This window comes from Emys orbicularis, chromosome 9 (assembly GCF_028017835.1).
Source record: "Emys orbicularis isolate rEmyOrb1 chromosome 9, rEmyOrb1.hap1, whole genome shotgun sequence".
In the NCBI taxonomy this organism is placed as follows: Eukaryota; Metazoa; Chordata; order Testudines; family Emydidae; genus Emys; species Emys orbicularis.
Window position 1 is genome coordinate 79,359,586 of NC_088691.1, and position 16,329 is coordinate 79,375,914.

Consider the following 16,329-nt stretch of genomic DNA (forward strand, 5'->3'; position numbering starts at 1 on the left):
CAGATACTATTATTCAATTAACATCACTGCTTGCCCTGGGAGAAAATGGTGTTGGTGTGGCCCCTTCATCCCCCATAAAGTTGCCATGCTCCACTTTTCTCCTTACTCTTTTTTGAGCCTGCAACTGTGAGAAGTGTGTGTGTGTGTATCATAAACTACACTCCCTCACAGAATTCTTGTATAGATTGCAATAGTTTAATAATGAATTCTTCTGTCTCATAAATGATAATTTATAACCAAATGCAAAGTGATTCGTAGTAGACATAATGCCGGTCTAAGCTGGGTCCTGTTAAGATATCAAAGATTGTTTTAATGGTAACAAAGCATTCTTTTCCGCAGTGGCCTTCAGTACTTTACAGAGCCAGTCACAGGGCAGTGGATGCCACATTTGTGCAGTCTCTTTCTTCAGAAGAATGGCACAGTTCCATTCCAGTTGATGGCTGCCCCCTCCCACTTAGTTCTGATTGCCATCTCCACAGAAGGAAATCTCTTTTCTGGATCACTTTCTTCACAGTGATTCTTTTCCCAATGATGAGAATGAGTGTCTGAAAGAGCAATGCCCCAAATTCAGTGAAAACCCCCAGCAACATGAGTCTAATTGCTACAGCTCCATTGGCTGTTCTGTTCAAGCGCTGATCAGATTTTAAAATTCCACATTAGAAGCCTAATGGGATTGTGTGCTAATATTCTGCTCTTCTAAATGCAGTGATGGTCTAGAACTGCTAGGCAAATGCAGCTATTGCAGATGAAACTCTAGACTCATGGCAATGTGCAGTTTAAATTTAACATAGTTGGCACTGGTTGCTTTCCAACAGTTTATAATTTCAAAGGCAACTATTTTAAATGTTCAGTTTTGGGGGTCAGAATTTCAGAAAGTGAGGCTTGAAGTCTGTGGGCATTACAAGCATGTGGGCATGCAACTGGAATGAACTGTTGGTGTAAAAATGAACAAGGACCTCACATCCTAAAAATCTGACCCTAGTTTACAATACAGTAATGATCTCTGGATGGCACACTTCCTGGCAGTTTAAGACCAGCTATGTTAAAGGCCCTTGGGCTCCCAATCCTTCCCCTTGATCATAAATAGGCTGGAGAAGCCGTTCCCATCGGTTGTTATTACTTGATTATGAACTCAGTGAAACAGTTCAGAATGAAGTCTTGCTTTCCCATGGGTTATTGTGCCAGCCATTAGCTGTTTGGAAGTCTGTTACTGAAAATAAACCAAAGTCTGCACCTGCAGCAGCATGAAAAGCTCAGGATATACAGTTTATTAAATCAGAGCAGCCATAACTTCCCCTATTGGCTTTTATATAGCAGAGATGGCATAGGTTGGTGGGAAGGCTGCAGGTGGGGTTACAATGTAGTGCATGGAATGAAAGTATAATCTTTGAGTCACAGTTCTAGGGGCCATCCAACCAGAATGGCAGTCACTGAGCCACCTCCTGCAGATCGAGTTCCCGGCCCGATTAAACTGCTGTGCCCCAAAAGACCTGGCCTCAGCAGCGTACAGTGCAGTAGAGTAGCAGCAGACTGGCAGTCGTGGCACACTCCTCTCTTTCTGTGCCTGTTAGACACAAATGGATGATGTTGCCCATGGGCTGCAACATCATGATGTATCTGTGCCATTGTTACATTAGGGGAGGACAGTTTTGTGATTAAGTCACTGGACTGGGACTCAGGAGTTCTGGATTCAATTCCTAGCTCTGCCATTGACCTTGGGCAAGTCATTTAATCTCTCTGTGCCTCAGTCTCCCATCTGTAAATGTGGATAATAACACTTCCTCTTTTCCACCCTTGTCTGTTGAGATTGTGAACTCTGTAGGGCAGGGGCTGTCTCACACTAGGTGTCTGTACAGCACTTGGTACAGTTAGGCCCTGATCTTGGTTGGAGCTTCAAGGCACTACTGTAATACATGTAATAATAATAATATGATCCCAGTCCTGCATGGGGCTGTGCTCTCCATTCCTATTAATATCAGTGGGTATCGAGGATCTCAAAGGATTCTTGATATTCATATATAGATTCAAAAGTGGTCAATTCTATTGACAATATTCTTAGATATCGCCCCAATAATAGAGCTTCTGCTCAAGAATATTATTCCCACCCAACTGAGTATGTATCTTAAAATCAGCTTTTGATTTGAGCCTTCTCTTATGCACTGTTTACTGTATCTTCCCTAGACAACACAAACAGACTAATATTAAACACTGACAGTGATATACATTTAAACACCTTCCTTTGATAAGCTTAAATGCCTACCTACTGTTAGATGTACTGTTTTTTTCTGTGATGGCTGCCCATTATATAAGTAAAGATCAAAGATGTGTTCCATTTTCCAGTCAGATAAGAGCAGCCTGTTTGTGCTGAAAAGAACACTGTATGTTCCATTGATGTTGCACAGCCAGATGGGTAATTTAGGAGTCTTCAGCATGCTTCCAACCTGGGGGGAAAAGGGTATTTCAAATATACTTTCATTATTAATAGCCACTTAATGTCTATGTTGCTTTAAAGGAACATTAGTTTTACTGCTCTGAATACAGAGTTACTATGAGGTATTACTGTCCATTTCCTCTAGTAATATCTCTACAGATACCTTTTAATCAGGAAATGAGTAAATAAGTCAAGGTGGTATGAATGATATATGTCGCAAGTTGAACTCCAGCTCTGATGAAATCCTCACCTGTGCTTTCATGTCTATTGATTTACAGCAGCTGAGGATCTCACCTACTGTGTTTTAGCTTGAGAAGTGCACTTTGCTTTATGGATAGTGTAATAAAAAACCTCCAGTAAATCCTAAGCCTGGGAATATATTTATGGAAATCAGCTTTTAAAAATCACACTGACATAATAGGGTTCCAAATGGTCTAAGAAAGGGTCAGATAATGAACGGGTTGTAGCCAGTTCAACAAATTGTAGACCCAATTCCGCAGTCCTACGTACATTCTAAAGTGCATTTGTGCAATTGCTAGTGAACATTGGTGCTATTCTGCCAGTAGTTCTATGTGGTAATGTAAGCAGCTAAGATCAGCATCTGAAAATGTAGAAAACAAACAGTGGTATGATGTGGTGTGACCGTGGAGAGGAAGGTGTATTCAGCGGGGTTTGAAGGGCTGAACATTGCAACAAGGAGAGTCTTTCTAAAAGTATGTAATCTATTTCTCCCCACGAGTAGCAGTGAACTCTCCCAGTCCAGTATGTTTCCAGGTAGTCTGAGCATTGCAGTATCCTCCAGGACCTGCTTTATAATGTCTCTTCATAGAAACCTCAGACTTCTGGGCTAGGTTCTGATCTCAGTTACACTGGTGTAAATACACAGGAACTCTCTTGGGCATAATTCTCTTTTCACTTACTTATATAGGTTTTAGGGCTGTCAATTAATCGCAGTTAACTAAAAAAAATTAACTGCGATTAAAAAAATTAATCATGATTAATCGCACTGTTAAACAATAGAATATCAATTGAAATTTATTAAATATTTTTGGATGTTTTTCTACATTTTCGAATATATTGATTTCTTTTACAACACAATACAAAGTGTACACTGCTCACTTTATATTATTATTTTTGATTACAAATATTTCCACTGTAAAAATGATAAACAAAATAAATGTATTTTTCAGTTCACCTCATACAAGTACTGTAGTGCAATCTCTTTATCATGAAAGTGTAACTTAAAAATATAGATTTTTTTTTACATAACTGCACTCAAAAACAAAACAATGTAAAACTTTAGAGCCTACAAGTCCACTCAGTCCTATTTCTTGTTCAGCCAATCACTAAGACAAACAAGTTTGTTTACATTTACGGGAGATACTGCTGACTGCTTCTTATTTACAATGTCACCTGAAAGTGGGAACATGTGTTCGCATGACACTTTTGTAGCTGGCGTTGCAAGGTATTTATGTGCCAGATATGCTAAACATTCATATGCCCCTTCATGCTTCGGCCACCATTCCAGAGACATGGTTCCATGCTGATGATACTGCTTAAAAAAAATAATGCATTAATTAAATTTGTGGCTGAATTCCTTGGGGGAGAATTGTATGTCTCCTGTTCTGTTTTACCCAATTCTGCCATATATTTCATGTTATAGCAATCTCGGATGGTGACCCAGCACATGTTCATTTTAAGAACACTTTCACGGCAGATTTGACAAAACGCAAAGAAGGTATCAATATGAGATTTCTAAAGATAGATACAGCACTTGACCCAAGGTTTAAGAATCTGAAGTGCCTTCCAAAATCTGAGAGGGACGAGGTGTGGAGCATGCTCTAAGATGTCTTAAAAGAGTAACACTTCGATGCGGAAACTACAGAACCCAAACCACCAAAAACGAAAATCAACCTTCTGCTGGTGGTATCTGACTCCAATGATGAAAATGAACATGTGTCGGTCTGCTCTGCTTTGGATCGTTATTGAGCAGAACCCGTCATCAGCATGTATGCATGTCCTCTGGAATGGTGGTTGAAGCATGCAGTGACATATGAATCTTTAATGCACCTGGCATGTAAATATCTTACAACGCCGGCTACAACAGTGCCATGCGAACGCCTGTTCTCACAAGAAGCGGGCAGCATTATCTCCTGCAAATTGTAACCAGACTTGTTTGTCTGAGCGATTGGCTGAACAAGAAGTAGGACTGAGTGGACTTGTAGCCTCTAAAGTTTTACATTGTTTTATTTTTGAATGCAGTTATTTTTTGTACATAATTCTACATTTGTAAGTTCAACTTTCATGATAAAGAGCTTGCACTACAGTACTTGTATTAGGTGAATTGAAATATACTATTTCTTTTGTTTTTTATAGTGCAAATATTTGTAATTAAAATAAATATAGTGAGCACTGTCCACTTTGTATTCAGTGTTGTAACTGAAATCAATATATTTGAAAATTTAGAAAACATCCAAAAATATTTAAATAAATGGTATTCTATTATTGTTTAACAGTGTGATTAATCACGCAATTAATTTTTTTAATCGCTTGACAGCCCTAATAGGTTTTATAGTGATGTAACACCACTTAAGTTGCTCTGGATTTATACAGGGATAAGTGAAATCAGAACGTGCCCCCATAACTTAAAACAGAAAAATAATGGGGGTGCTCTCTAAATGGTACAAAATGTAGTAAATACTGCTGTTAGAGAGAACAGGCCAAATTCAGCCCTGGTTTAAGAGGACATAAGTCCATAGACTTAGATGGAGTTGTGTCTGCTTACAACAGGGCTGAATTGGCCTCTCATGAAAGGTCTGTCTCTTTTGGCAGGCTATTGTGAGGGTCACTTGGGGGAATGCAAATTTCATGTCTCTGGATGTGGCCTTTGAACCTTGTTTTTACTGCTTTTCCATTATGTTTGGACTCTGATATCATATGATATATATTTGGCAGTCTCAGACCAGTGCTTCATCGACAAACAGCTTGCATCCAATGGCCATTAACATTAAGTCTGGTGTGTAAAGATGATTTACCAAGGTGAAATGAGATATGACCAATCTAGAGACGGAGTAATTCCTCACTTTGAGAACAAAATCTGTCAGGCAGAATTAAATACTGAAGAAGAAGGAAATCCCTAAACAGTTTATAGATTCTAGTCCCTAGACATATCCATGCAGTAGTGGTTTATTAGGAAAGACAGCTAAGATTAACTCTAGCATTTGATGGTGTAAATAATTCCTCATACATAAAAGAAGAAAAGAAGCTTTACGTTTTGCATTATTGTATATTCTCTCTTGTTTGGGGAGGGAGAAAAGCATCCTATCTAGAAAGTAATGCAAGTCAGCTGAAAAATATGAATTGGACAACAATGTCTTATAAGTCAAGTTTCAAATGATCACTATGCTATTGATGTACATAAGCCTCAAGAGCATGACAATGACAGTAAAACATGTAAGGAAAGAAAGAACAACATGTATTGAGTCTTCTCTGGATAAGTGAAATTAACCCCAGAGGGTCAGGTTTGCATTCGTTCTGCATTAACTAGATCTGTGAAAATACTTCAGTCTTAAAAAGAGAACTAATATAAGAAAACCTTGGCTCAGGTCCACAAAGGTATTTAGGCTTCCAAATTTGGATCTGGACCCTAGTAACTCAAGGCCTAAAAATAATGTCCCAAGACACTAAAAGACTCTTCAAGCAGCTTAAATCTCATCTTCATAAAGGGCAGACTGTGTTGTTTTAAACTCCCATGGGAGTAGGCAAAAAGCAGATGGAAGTAGCAGTTTCCCAGCATTGACGGTCTAGAAGTGTATTTGAATCTTTAAAGCAAATAGTGACTGACTAAACTTCACAACACCTCTGGGAGGTAGGTAAATCTTATCCTTATTTTATAAAAAGCGAAACTGAGGCACTGACAGGGTACGTGAACTGAATTAGAACCCCGAGGATCATGACTCTCAGTCCTATACACCATCCATGAGACCACACTTCCCTTCTTTACATGTACATCAAAGTGTTTCATTGTCTTCACTCTTCCCATCAGCGATACTTTCTTCAGCCAATTTTATTACTGTGTTTGATGTGTTACTCTGAGGGCTATAGCTTTGAAGCCCTGGAGTTTGCAAGGCAGCATGTTGAGCACTGGGTTGTTCTCCTGTGGCATGAACAAGGGTGCTGAAAAACCCTTAGGGAACAAAGGAAAAGAATAGGGAGCACTGAACCTATACAGCAGCTCCTCGGATCTGCTGGTGGTATAGGCACCTGAGCAAAGTGTGGTTGTTTTAGCCATATAAGTGGAAGCTCCTGTGTTGCAGTAGGCCAGGGATTGAACACAAGGAGGGGGCAGGAGTGTGCCTTAAAGCTTCAGCATATGGGCACCCAGCAGTGGGGATTGAGTGTGAGAGGCAGGTGGGAAAGTGTGGAAGCTGTAGACTGAGAATGCGTGTGTCTGTGTCCAGCAGTAACCATAAATGTGTGGCCATCCAGTGCCCTTTTGTATTGGCAGTGAATGGAGTGTGACTTATATAGGGTGACCAGACGTCCCGATATTTCCTTGTTTGTCCAGTGTCCCGACTGATGTGCGGTCAGGACACTGGACAAACAAGGAAATGCTCCGGACCCCGGAAGTGCTGCCCCCCCCCCCCCCGCCCCGACTCTGCCCTTCTCCCCCCATTGGCTCCCTCCCCGAATCCCCGCCTCTTCCCCAGGCTCACCATTCCTCCTCCCTCCACAAGCGCTGGAGGGAGGCCCGGGAGACGCAGGGGAAGCACGGGGCCGGGGTGAGTGAGAGTCTGGCCTGGCCCCAGTGCAGGCAGGACTCAGTCGGGCGGTAGGGAGAATAGGGGGGCGGCCCGTGGGGCCAGGCAGCGGCTGTTCTCCCCCCCTGGGCAGCGGGACTCGGGAGCAGCCGCTGCTGCAGCTCCCACTGCCTCGGGGGAGGAAGCGGCTGATGGCCAAGCTCGGCGGCTGCGGCTCTGGCGCCCAGGCCTGCTGCGGGGACCCAGCAGCGCGCACGCTGCACCCAGCCCCTGGCCAGTCGCCTCTGGGCTGCTGCCCAGCTGGTGCTATCCCGCGGCGGCCCCGGGGCGGAGGCATCGGCAGCCCAGCCCCGTTCGTTCCCCTGCAGGACCCGAGCGGGACGGGGGGGGGCTGGGGCCTGCTGCCCCCACTCCGGGGCCGCCGTGGGATTGCACCAGCTGGGCAGCAGCCCAGACGTGACCGGCCAGGGGCTGGGTGCAGCGTGCGCGCTGCTGGGTCCCCGCAGCAGGCCCGGGCGCCAGAGCCGCAGCCGCCGAGCTTGGCCATCGGCCGCTTCCACCCCCCGCGGCAGTGGGAGCTGCAGCAGCGGCTGCTCCCGAGTCCCGCTGCCCGGGGGGGAGAACAGCCACCGCCTGGCCCCGCGGGCTGCCCCACTACTCTCCCTATCGCCCGACTGAGTCCTGCCTGCTCGGGGCCAGGCCGGACTCTCACTCACCCTGGCCCCGCGCTTCCCCTGCGTCTCCCGGGCCTCCCTCCAGCGCTTGTGGAGGAAGGGTGTTTTTTTTTTTTTTTTTGCCCCGCCCCCCGCCACGCCCCCCCCGCGTCCCCCCTCCCCCCCACGTCCCGATATTTGACTTGGGTGATCTGGTCACCCTAGACTTATATGATGAGAATGTGTGTGTGGGCCTGGCTAACTGTGCCTGGCTGCATTTTGGCTTAATGCAGACATTGTCAGCATTAGTTCAGATGGCTTTCTACGAATGTATTTCCATGTTTTCTTTGCATGATCCTCCTTTTCCTCTGTCCCTCCTCCCACTGACTCCACCTACTTTCTACCCAGCTACACACAGATTATGTGCCTATGATCTATTTTGATGCTTGTTTTGTGTGTGTCACTGTTGGCACATTTTAGCTGCATGGCTCGATGGCATTGAGACAACAACCCTGTAATTACCCAGCCTTCAAACTCTTCATCACTTATTGCCTATTCCCTCATTCCGCTGCCTTTTTCCAATGCCATGATGTGGCCCCCACCCTCAGTAACCGTTGTGCTTTCAGTATATTGCCCAACAGGAACCTTTCTAAGGCCGTTTGCAGGTTTCACATCACATCACTTGTCTTCATTAGTATTTTACTTGTCTTCATTAGTATTTTACCATGAGTTACCGAACTCAAATTAAGAACACACTTTATTTTTCACCGAAGATAAGCCCCCAGTCTACAGAGGATAAATGAAATTTCAGGGGGAAAGCTGATGATATATAGTGTACTCACGGTAACAATCTAAAGCCAGGGGATCTGAGCATAGGAGTGTCAGTGCAGCTCAGTGATTTGCATATGCTCTCACCTGGAGGGGTCTGTAATGCTCCACTTCCTCCTTGTTCCAGTGTAAATAGCCCACATCACTGCGGGCCGGGACTCCATGCAATAGTTCTTGCACTCCACCTTCACTGTCAAATTTCCGGAACCCATTAAATACATGCGGACTTGCTCTGCCTGTTAAAATGACGTTGAGAATTGCCTAGAGGGGGGAATGACCTACAATTACACTTTCAGGCAGCGGAGCAGAAACTACGCTCTCGAATTGCTTGCTGTTGTTCATCTTTCCTATAGCTCCTTTTTTCCCCTCTATATAGAATAAGTGGCACAAAAGCATGATTTCATACACATCTGTCTTAGGCATTTCCAGGACACCTGTCACCCTGGTATCTACATGCCAATAATAATACTTGCCATTACATAGGGCCTTCCAGACATCACTTCCCTGTGACAAAGATAAGTATTATGAACTCCATTTTACAGATGGGGAAACTGGTGCAGAGAGGTTAAGCGGCTTTCCCATGGTCACATAGTGAGTCAGTGGCATTGCCAGGACTAGAACTCAGAAGCTTTGCCTCCAAACCCAGTGCTCACTTTGCTAGACCATGCTTGTGTTGATTGAACTTTTAAAATTGTATAATCAGGAGTAAAAACCTCATTGTGTCTATGGGAATGGGGGGATGGATTCATTATATTAATTAATGAAAATATGGGCAGGCAGCAAAACTAAACTCAGACTTCTGCTTACACACGTTGCCATCCATTACTTCACCAGGATGTGCTTGCTATTAAAGACAACTCCTGTTCTCTTCCCATTTCCACTTGTTTTGCAAGTGTCCTCAGAGAGGAAAAGCAATTGCTATGATTCTGAATTCTAGGCACTGAAATCTTGCTTGTCATGGATGTCTCCCACAAATAACTACATAGGTGCTGGAACTAGGGGTGCGGAGGGTGCTGCAACACCCCTGGCTTGAAGTGGTTTCCATTATATACATGGTTTACTGTTTGGTTCAATGGCTCTCAGCACCTCCACTATAAAAACGGTTCCAGCATCCCTGAATAACTGAGGCTTATTTTATGTTGTACAAGCACATATATCTACAGTAACTCCTCACTTAACATTGTAGTTATGTTCCTGAAAAATGCGACTTTAAGCAAAACGATGTTAAGCGAATCCAATTTCCCCATAAGAATTAATGTAAATGAGGGAGTTAGGTTCCAGGGAAATTTTTTTCACCAGACAAAAGACTATATATATATATATATATACACACACACACACACACACACACACACACACACACACACACACACACACACACAGAGTATAAGTTTTAAACAAACAATTTAATACTGGTACACAGTGATGATGATTGTGAAGCTTGGTTGAGGTGGACGAGTCAGAGGGTGGGATATTTCCCTTACTGCTAAATGATGAACTAGCAATTGGCTGAGCCCTCAAGGGTTAACTCTCTCACTCTACAAGGCAGCAGGAATGGAGGGAGATATGCGCATTTCCCCTTTAAGTACACTGCCTTGTTAATTAGATCAGCTTGCTGAGATGTCAGCTGCTGCAAGCTCCCTCCGTCCTGAGCCCTGGTGTGTCCCCCCTGCTCTATAGAAGATGGGGTAAGTGGGGAGCAGGGAGGAGGGGGACACCCTGACATTAGCCCCTCTCTTCCTTCCCTGCCCCCCGCACAGCAAGCAGGAGTCTCGGGGAGCAGCTCCAAGGCAGAGGGCAGGAGCAGCACATGGCAGTGGGGAGAGGGACAGCTGCAATTGCTAGCCTGCTGGGCAGCTGCTGCACAGGGAATTTAGGGGAGCGGGGAGCTGCTAGGGGGGCTGCTGGTCCACCCTGGTTCCAAGCCCCCACCAGCTAGCTGCAATGGGCTGCTCTTCCTGCAAGCAGTAGACAAAGCAGGCGGCTGCCAAACGACCTTAGAAGGGAGCATTACACAACTTTAAACGAGAGTGTTCCCTAATTGATCAGCAATGAAACAACGTTAACCGGGACGACTTTAAGTGAGGAGTTACTGTATTCACTTTCCCCTAACTCCTGCTTGTACTTCTGTATTATCCTTTAGTGTGTCTTGAAGATCGACCGAGGTAGGCGATCTGTACCTTCTGATGCCTTTTGATTCAAGCAGCTAGAGGCAGGAAAATATTTGCAGATACATTTGTAATGCTTGCCATGTGAGCATTTTTGCATTTTGTCAAAAATCCAAAACTGGTCCTATTTTTGAAAAAATACCAAACTTAAACAAGCCCCCTGTGAATCTTTCTAATTTTGCAGGTTTTTTGACTTAATTTCTTGTTTTTATGATCTTTTGCCCCCAAAGCCACATAATTTTGGGAGGTGGAAAAATGCCTAATGAAGCCACTATAGCAGATATCAGGAGAATGCCTGCAGCTTTACACAGCCCAGCAATGCCCTTGGCAATAAAACACAGCACCCTGCAACAGTAAACGCTATAACAATGGCTCTCAATCCTCATTGTCATTTCTGGACATAGACATCCAACACAGTAATCTGCTTTTCTTCTCTGCAAATAATAGGTGCCAAATCCTCAGCTGGTGGAAACTCATGTTAAAGTCCATTGAACGAGGATCTGGCCCATAACATTTGCCTTTATGGCCTAACATTTGTCTTTTAACAAAACATAGTAAAAGTTATGACTGTTTTTCTACCTCAGCCACCAAATGATGTAGGAAATCATCTTCATCCTGGGTAACATTAGTGATTCAAATTCTGGGAGACCAACCCTCAGCTATGGTAGTTGTATGAACCATGAACTGAAAAAATCATCTGTTTGATAGGCCATGTGCAGAGCTGAGGCAATGGGCTTTTGAGAGGGGTGGGATGGAGATATCTACTGTGCCAAACCGTGGCATCTACTCTCTGTTGGCTGGTTTGTTTATTTCTCATTGTAGTTTAGTTTGTGGTGATATTTTTTGTGACTACAAGTTTAATTGTGGCCAGGACATCTAGAGTTTGTGTACAGATGTCCTTTTTTATATTTTAAATTGAAATTTAAGAAATCATAAAAATATTTTTGTAATTGGGAACTCCTTGATGGATTCTTCCTGAAATTGAAAAGACTAGAAGCAATAATGGAAATTGACCTAAAATGTGTACACCAATGTTAAGACAGTCAATACGATTCTAAAGCTTCAGAAATACCTTTTGACCATATCTGGAAGTGGAACCATCTACTTTTAGGTGGGTCTTACTAACAATTGTGAATGTTCGGTAAACTGATTACACATATGTTTATAAGAACCATTTAGGAAAAAAATCACATAGTCCTACCTGTCTACAGATGAAGTTTCCAAGACTGAATTGTAACAGATGAGATGTTGTGAAGTCTAGGTCTTTTTGGAGCCTGTGCAACCAAAAACAAAGTATTATTGTGGTGTCAGCTGAATGATAGGAATGACTCTGTACATCAGTGTATGATTGTAAAGAAAAATTAAAATGGCAATATGTTCCTCAGGATTCTTTTGTTTCCCTTCATTACAGGCATGGCAGTGGTGATCTAGCTATATTTTTACACCCAGGTTTAACTTTTACTAGATTTGGATATGAGATGCAAAATTCAAAATTAGAACCAGATCCAAACTTTCCCAAAATGTATGTATGTTTGGTTCACAAGGTTTGGTTCTGGGTGATCTCTAGCATTTTCTAATAACTATTATTAACAATTCTAATACCGATCTTTAGGAATTGAACTGAAATGTTAGTGGGTAACATTTTGAAAAGCGCCTAAGACCTGGACTACACATCTATTTTGTATGGCTATATCTGTTTTGGTTAGGGGTATAATTTTTTTTAACTAAAATACTGGTACAACTCTGGTGTGGATGCCATTATATTGGTATAAAACTGCCTTATATCAATACAGCTTATTCCCTATCTTACATAGGAATAACTATACCAGTATAAAGCACCTTTACACCAATACAATTGCATCCGTTCTTAGGGTGGGGCTAGAGGTTGTACCACTTACCTATATTAGTATAGTTAAAATGATAATTTTTGAGTGTATGCAAACCCCATAGTGAGTTAGATGTCTAAGTCCCATTGACTTTCAGTCACTATCAACACTATCTATGTGATAAGAGTTGGTACAATACAGGTGTAATTTGGCTTCCCTCTCCTAATTCTTCCCAGTGTCATAAGGAAATAGACCACTTCATAAGATATTGCTAAACATGTATAGAAGGTTTTAAAAAAGACATAATTTACCTTTCCAATGTCCTAGAGAAAAGCAAGCTATATAGAAATAAGATCACACCATGGCTTCCTTCACCTTTGAACTGATAAAAACAACAACAAAGAAGGAATTATGGCAGTTCCCCTTGATTGGTTGAGATACCTCCTCTGATAACTCTTCAGATTTGTTTTCCTTGCACCTTCTGCTATAATCTTAGATGAAAATACTGGATGAAATGCATTCCCATTTGTTGTTTTCTTTGTTGGCAGATTTTAACAAATGATTTTAGTGACTACATTTTTTTTTGGTATTTTTACAAACCACTTTTTCATTAACATAAAATTTAGCTCCTGATTACATAGAGTGGAGTATCCTGATGCCATTGAAGTCACTGGCCAAACTCCCATTACTTTCACTGAGAGCAGGATCAAGCCAAGTAATGTATTGTTCTAATTTCCTGTAGTGAAAATCAGAAATGATTCATGACAAGTTCATTAAGTTTCTGAAGATGACATTAAATATGATGTTATAAACCAACTGCAAGATCAGTTTTTATAAAAGAAATAGGATGGGTGGGAAGCAACAAAATAACTCAACATAAGAAATTGCTTATTCCTCACTTACACATTGTATATGATCACAGATAAATTTCTGAGCCGCTTCTTTCCCAAAAAATTCAAACAGCTGGAGCTGTAAGTGAGGAACATAAGAAAAAAATAGAACAGAAGACATTAATTATATCCAAAAGTGGAGTTTTCAACCCACTGTTGTATTTCTTTCAGACAAACAAAAGAAAAATATAGGAATCTAATCTGACTCTGCCTGAACTAAGGCATTCAATTATATACAGGATAACTAAATAAATAGTTATAAAGTTAACTTGTTTGCCCTTTTAGGGGGGTGGGAGAAATCATAGTTGTTAATAAAAAAGAATTATAGCCTCTGGATTCATATAAAGCCTTTATAAAGAGATAGAAATGCCTTTCAGAGCTCCAGCTGTGACATGGATCTGAAAGTGCTTATAATTTGTAATGTATCATAAGGTAGGGCACAGGTTTATGAGATTTTATATTTGTCTTTAAAAAACAACAAACTGCTTTTTTTCTGCAAATCTTGTAAAAGGTATCTTCTTACTTACTCTTTCAGTCAAGTTATCTACTTTGTAGTCTATATTGGGCGTAAAATAAGTATCAGTGGTGACAAGACATACAGTGGCTTTCCGACCTTCCCCTGCTGTCCACAGAATATCTCCCAGAGATTCTGCAAGAGTGTTTTCTTGTTCTGTTTGGCTTATTTCACATAAACTGTAATGCAGGACACAAAAGAATATGAAAGGCATGACAATGGCAGATGAGCCTACCATCGGAAAACTCTAAGGCATTGTGTATGCTCAGGGATAGCCCTGATTCGGCACTCAATGCTGGCATCTAAACATAGACAGGGCCATACTGGGCTTTGCATCAAATGAGCTAAAGGACTGGCACAAGCGCAGCTCCACCAGCTGCTGGCGATTGTTTGCTGAATCAGGGTGGTGCCTGAGTGTAGCCAAGGCTGTTACAAACATTATGATGTTGAAGGGTTTTCTTATTATAAACGAGTGCCCTGTGTTCTGACATGATTTGGTCTTTCCTGTGTTAGAACCATTTTATAATCATGCGACAGAATTATGCTACAGTTCAATGAAGATTAGGGTTCTAATATTAATTCTCTAACCTGGGTTGCCTCTGTCCAGGGTATGTCTACACTACGAAATTAGGTCGAATTAATAGAAGCCGGTTTTATAGAAATCGGTTGTATACAGCCGATTGTGTGTGTCCCCACATAAAATGCTCTAAGTGCTCTAGTCGGCGGACCGCGTCCACAGTACCGAGGCTAGCGTCGACTTCCGGAGCATTGCACTGTGGGTAGCTATCCCACAGTTCCCGCAGTCTCCGCCGCCCATTGGAATTCTGGGTTGAGATCCCAATGCCCGAATGATGCAAAACAGTGTCGCGGGGGGTTCTGGGTACATGTCGTCAGGCCCCTCCCCCTCCGTCAGAGCAACGGCAGACAATAGATTCGCGCCTTTTTACCTGGGTTACCTGTGCTGACAACATACCACGGCAAGCATGGAGCCCGCTCAGCTCAGCTCACCGTCACCATATGTCATCTGGGTGCCGGCAGACGTGGGACTGCATTGCTACACAGCAGCAGCAGCTAACTGCCTTTTGGCGGTAGACGGTGCAGCATGACTGGTAGCATTCATCGGCGATCTGGGTGCTGGCAGCCGTGGGGCTGGTAGCCGTAGGGCTGCATTGCACCAGCCTTTTGCCTTTTGGCAGTAGATGGTGTATTACGACTGGTAACCGTAGTCTTTTCCTATTACAAGTTGGATCATCGCACATTAGCAGAGTCTTCCCTGAGCAGCAGATCGTGCAATAGGCCTGAAGGCCATCGTCATCATACAGGAAAAATGTGGCTATCAGTCGTAGTACACTAACTGCCAAGCGCCCAGTATTTGCTGCCAAGCACCCAGAAGATGCCGAGGGCTATCAGTCATGCTGCACCGTCGGCTTAAGATGTAAAAAATAGATTTGTTCTGTATTCATTTGCTTCCCCCTCCCTCCGTCAAATCAACGGCCTGCTAAACCCAGGCTTTTGAGTTCAATCTTTGGGGGGGGCCATTCTGTGTGACAGTTGTTTGTGTTTCTCCCTGATGCACAGCCACCTTTGTTGATTTTAATTCCCTGTACCTGTACGCCATGTCGTCACTCGCCCCTCCCTCCCTCCCTCTCTCCCCTGGTCCGTCAGATACTAGTTTCGCGCCTTTTTTCAGACCAGACGCCATAGCTAGCACTGGGATCATGGAGCCCGCTCAGATCACCGCGGCAATTATGAGCACTATGAACAGCACGCGCATTGTCCTGGAGTATATGCAGAGCCAGAACATGCCAAAGCAAAACCGGGACCAGCCGAGGAGGCGATTGCAGCGCGGCGACGAGAGTGATGAGGAAATTGACATGGACATAGACCTCTCACAAGGCACAGGCTCCAGCAATGTGGAAATCATGGTGTTACTGGGGCAGGTTCATGCTGTGGAACGCCGATTCTGGGCCCGGGAAACAAGCACAGACTGGTGGGACCGCATCGTGCTGCAGGTGTGGGACGATTCCCAGTGGCTGCGAAACTTTCGCATGCGTAAGGGCACTTTCATGGAACTTTGTGACTTGCTTTCCCCTGCCCTGAAGCGCCAGAATACCAGGATGAGAGCAGCCCTCACAGTTGAGAAGCGAGTGGCGATAGCCCTGTGGAAGCTTGCAACGCCAGACAGCTACCGGTCAGTCGGGAATCAATTTGGAGTGGGCAAATCTACTGTGGGGGCTGCTGTGATCCAAGTTGCCAGGG

General features: G+C 43.4%; 1 protein-coding gene across 1 annotated transcript in view; it reads right to left on the reverse strand.

The window, feature by feature from the left end:
* Nucleotides 1–405: 405 nt before the first annotated feature.
* MINDY4B (MINDY family member 4B) overlaps nucleotides 406–16,329 on the reverse strand; it is a 29,036-nt gene continuing 13,112 nt past the window's right edge. Inside the window, exons 5-11 of the mRNA XM_065411422.1 lie at nucleotides 14,084–14,249; nucleotides 13,570–13,635; nucleotides 12,978–13,048; nucleotides 12,042–12,114; nucleotides 8,760–8,933; nucleotides 2,261–2,441; nucleotides 406–545 (exon numbers count right to left, since the gene is read on the reverse strand). Coding sequence (XP_065267494.1) covers nucleotides 406–545; nucleotides 2,261–2,441; nucleotides 8,760–8,933; nucleotides 12,042–12,114; nucleotides 12,978–13,048; nucleotides 13,570–13,635; nucleotides 14,084–14,249 — 871 coding nt within the window. The remainder of the gene's footprint in view (nucleotides 546–2,260; nucleotides 2,442–8,759; nucleotides 8,934–12,041; nucleotides 12,115–12,977; nucleotides 13,049–13,569; nucleotides 13,636–14,083; nucleotides 14,250–16,329) is intronic.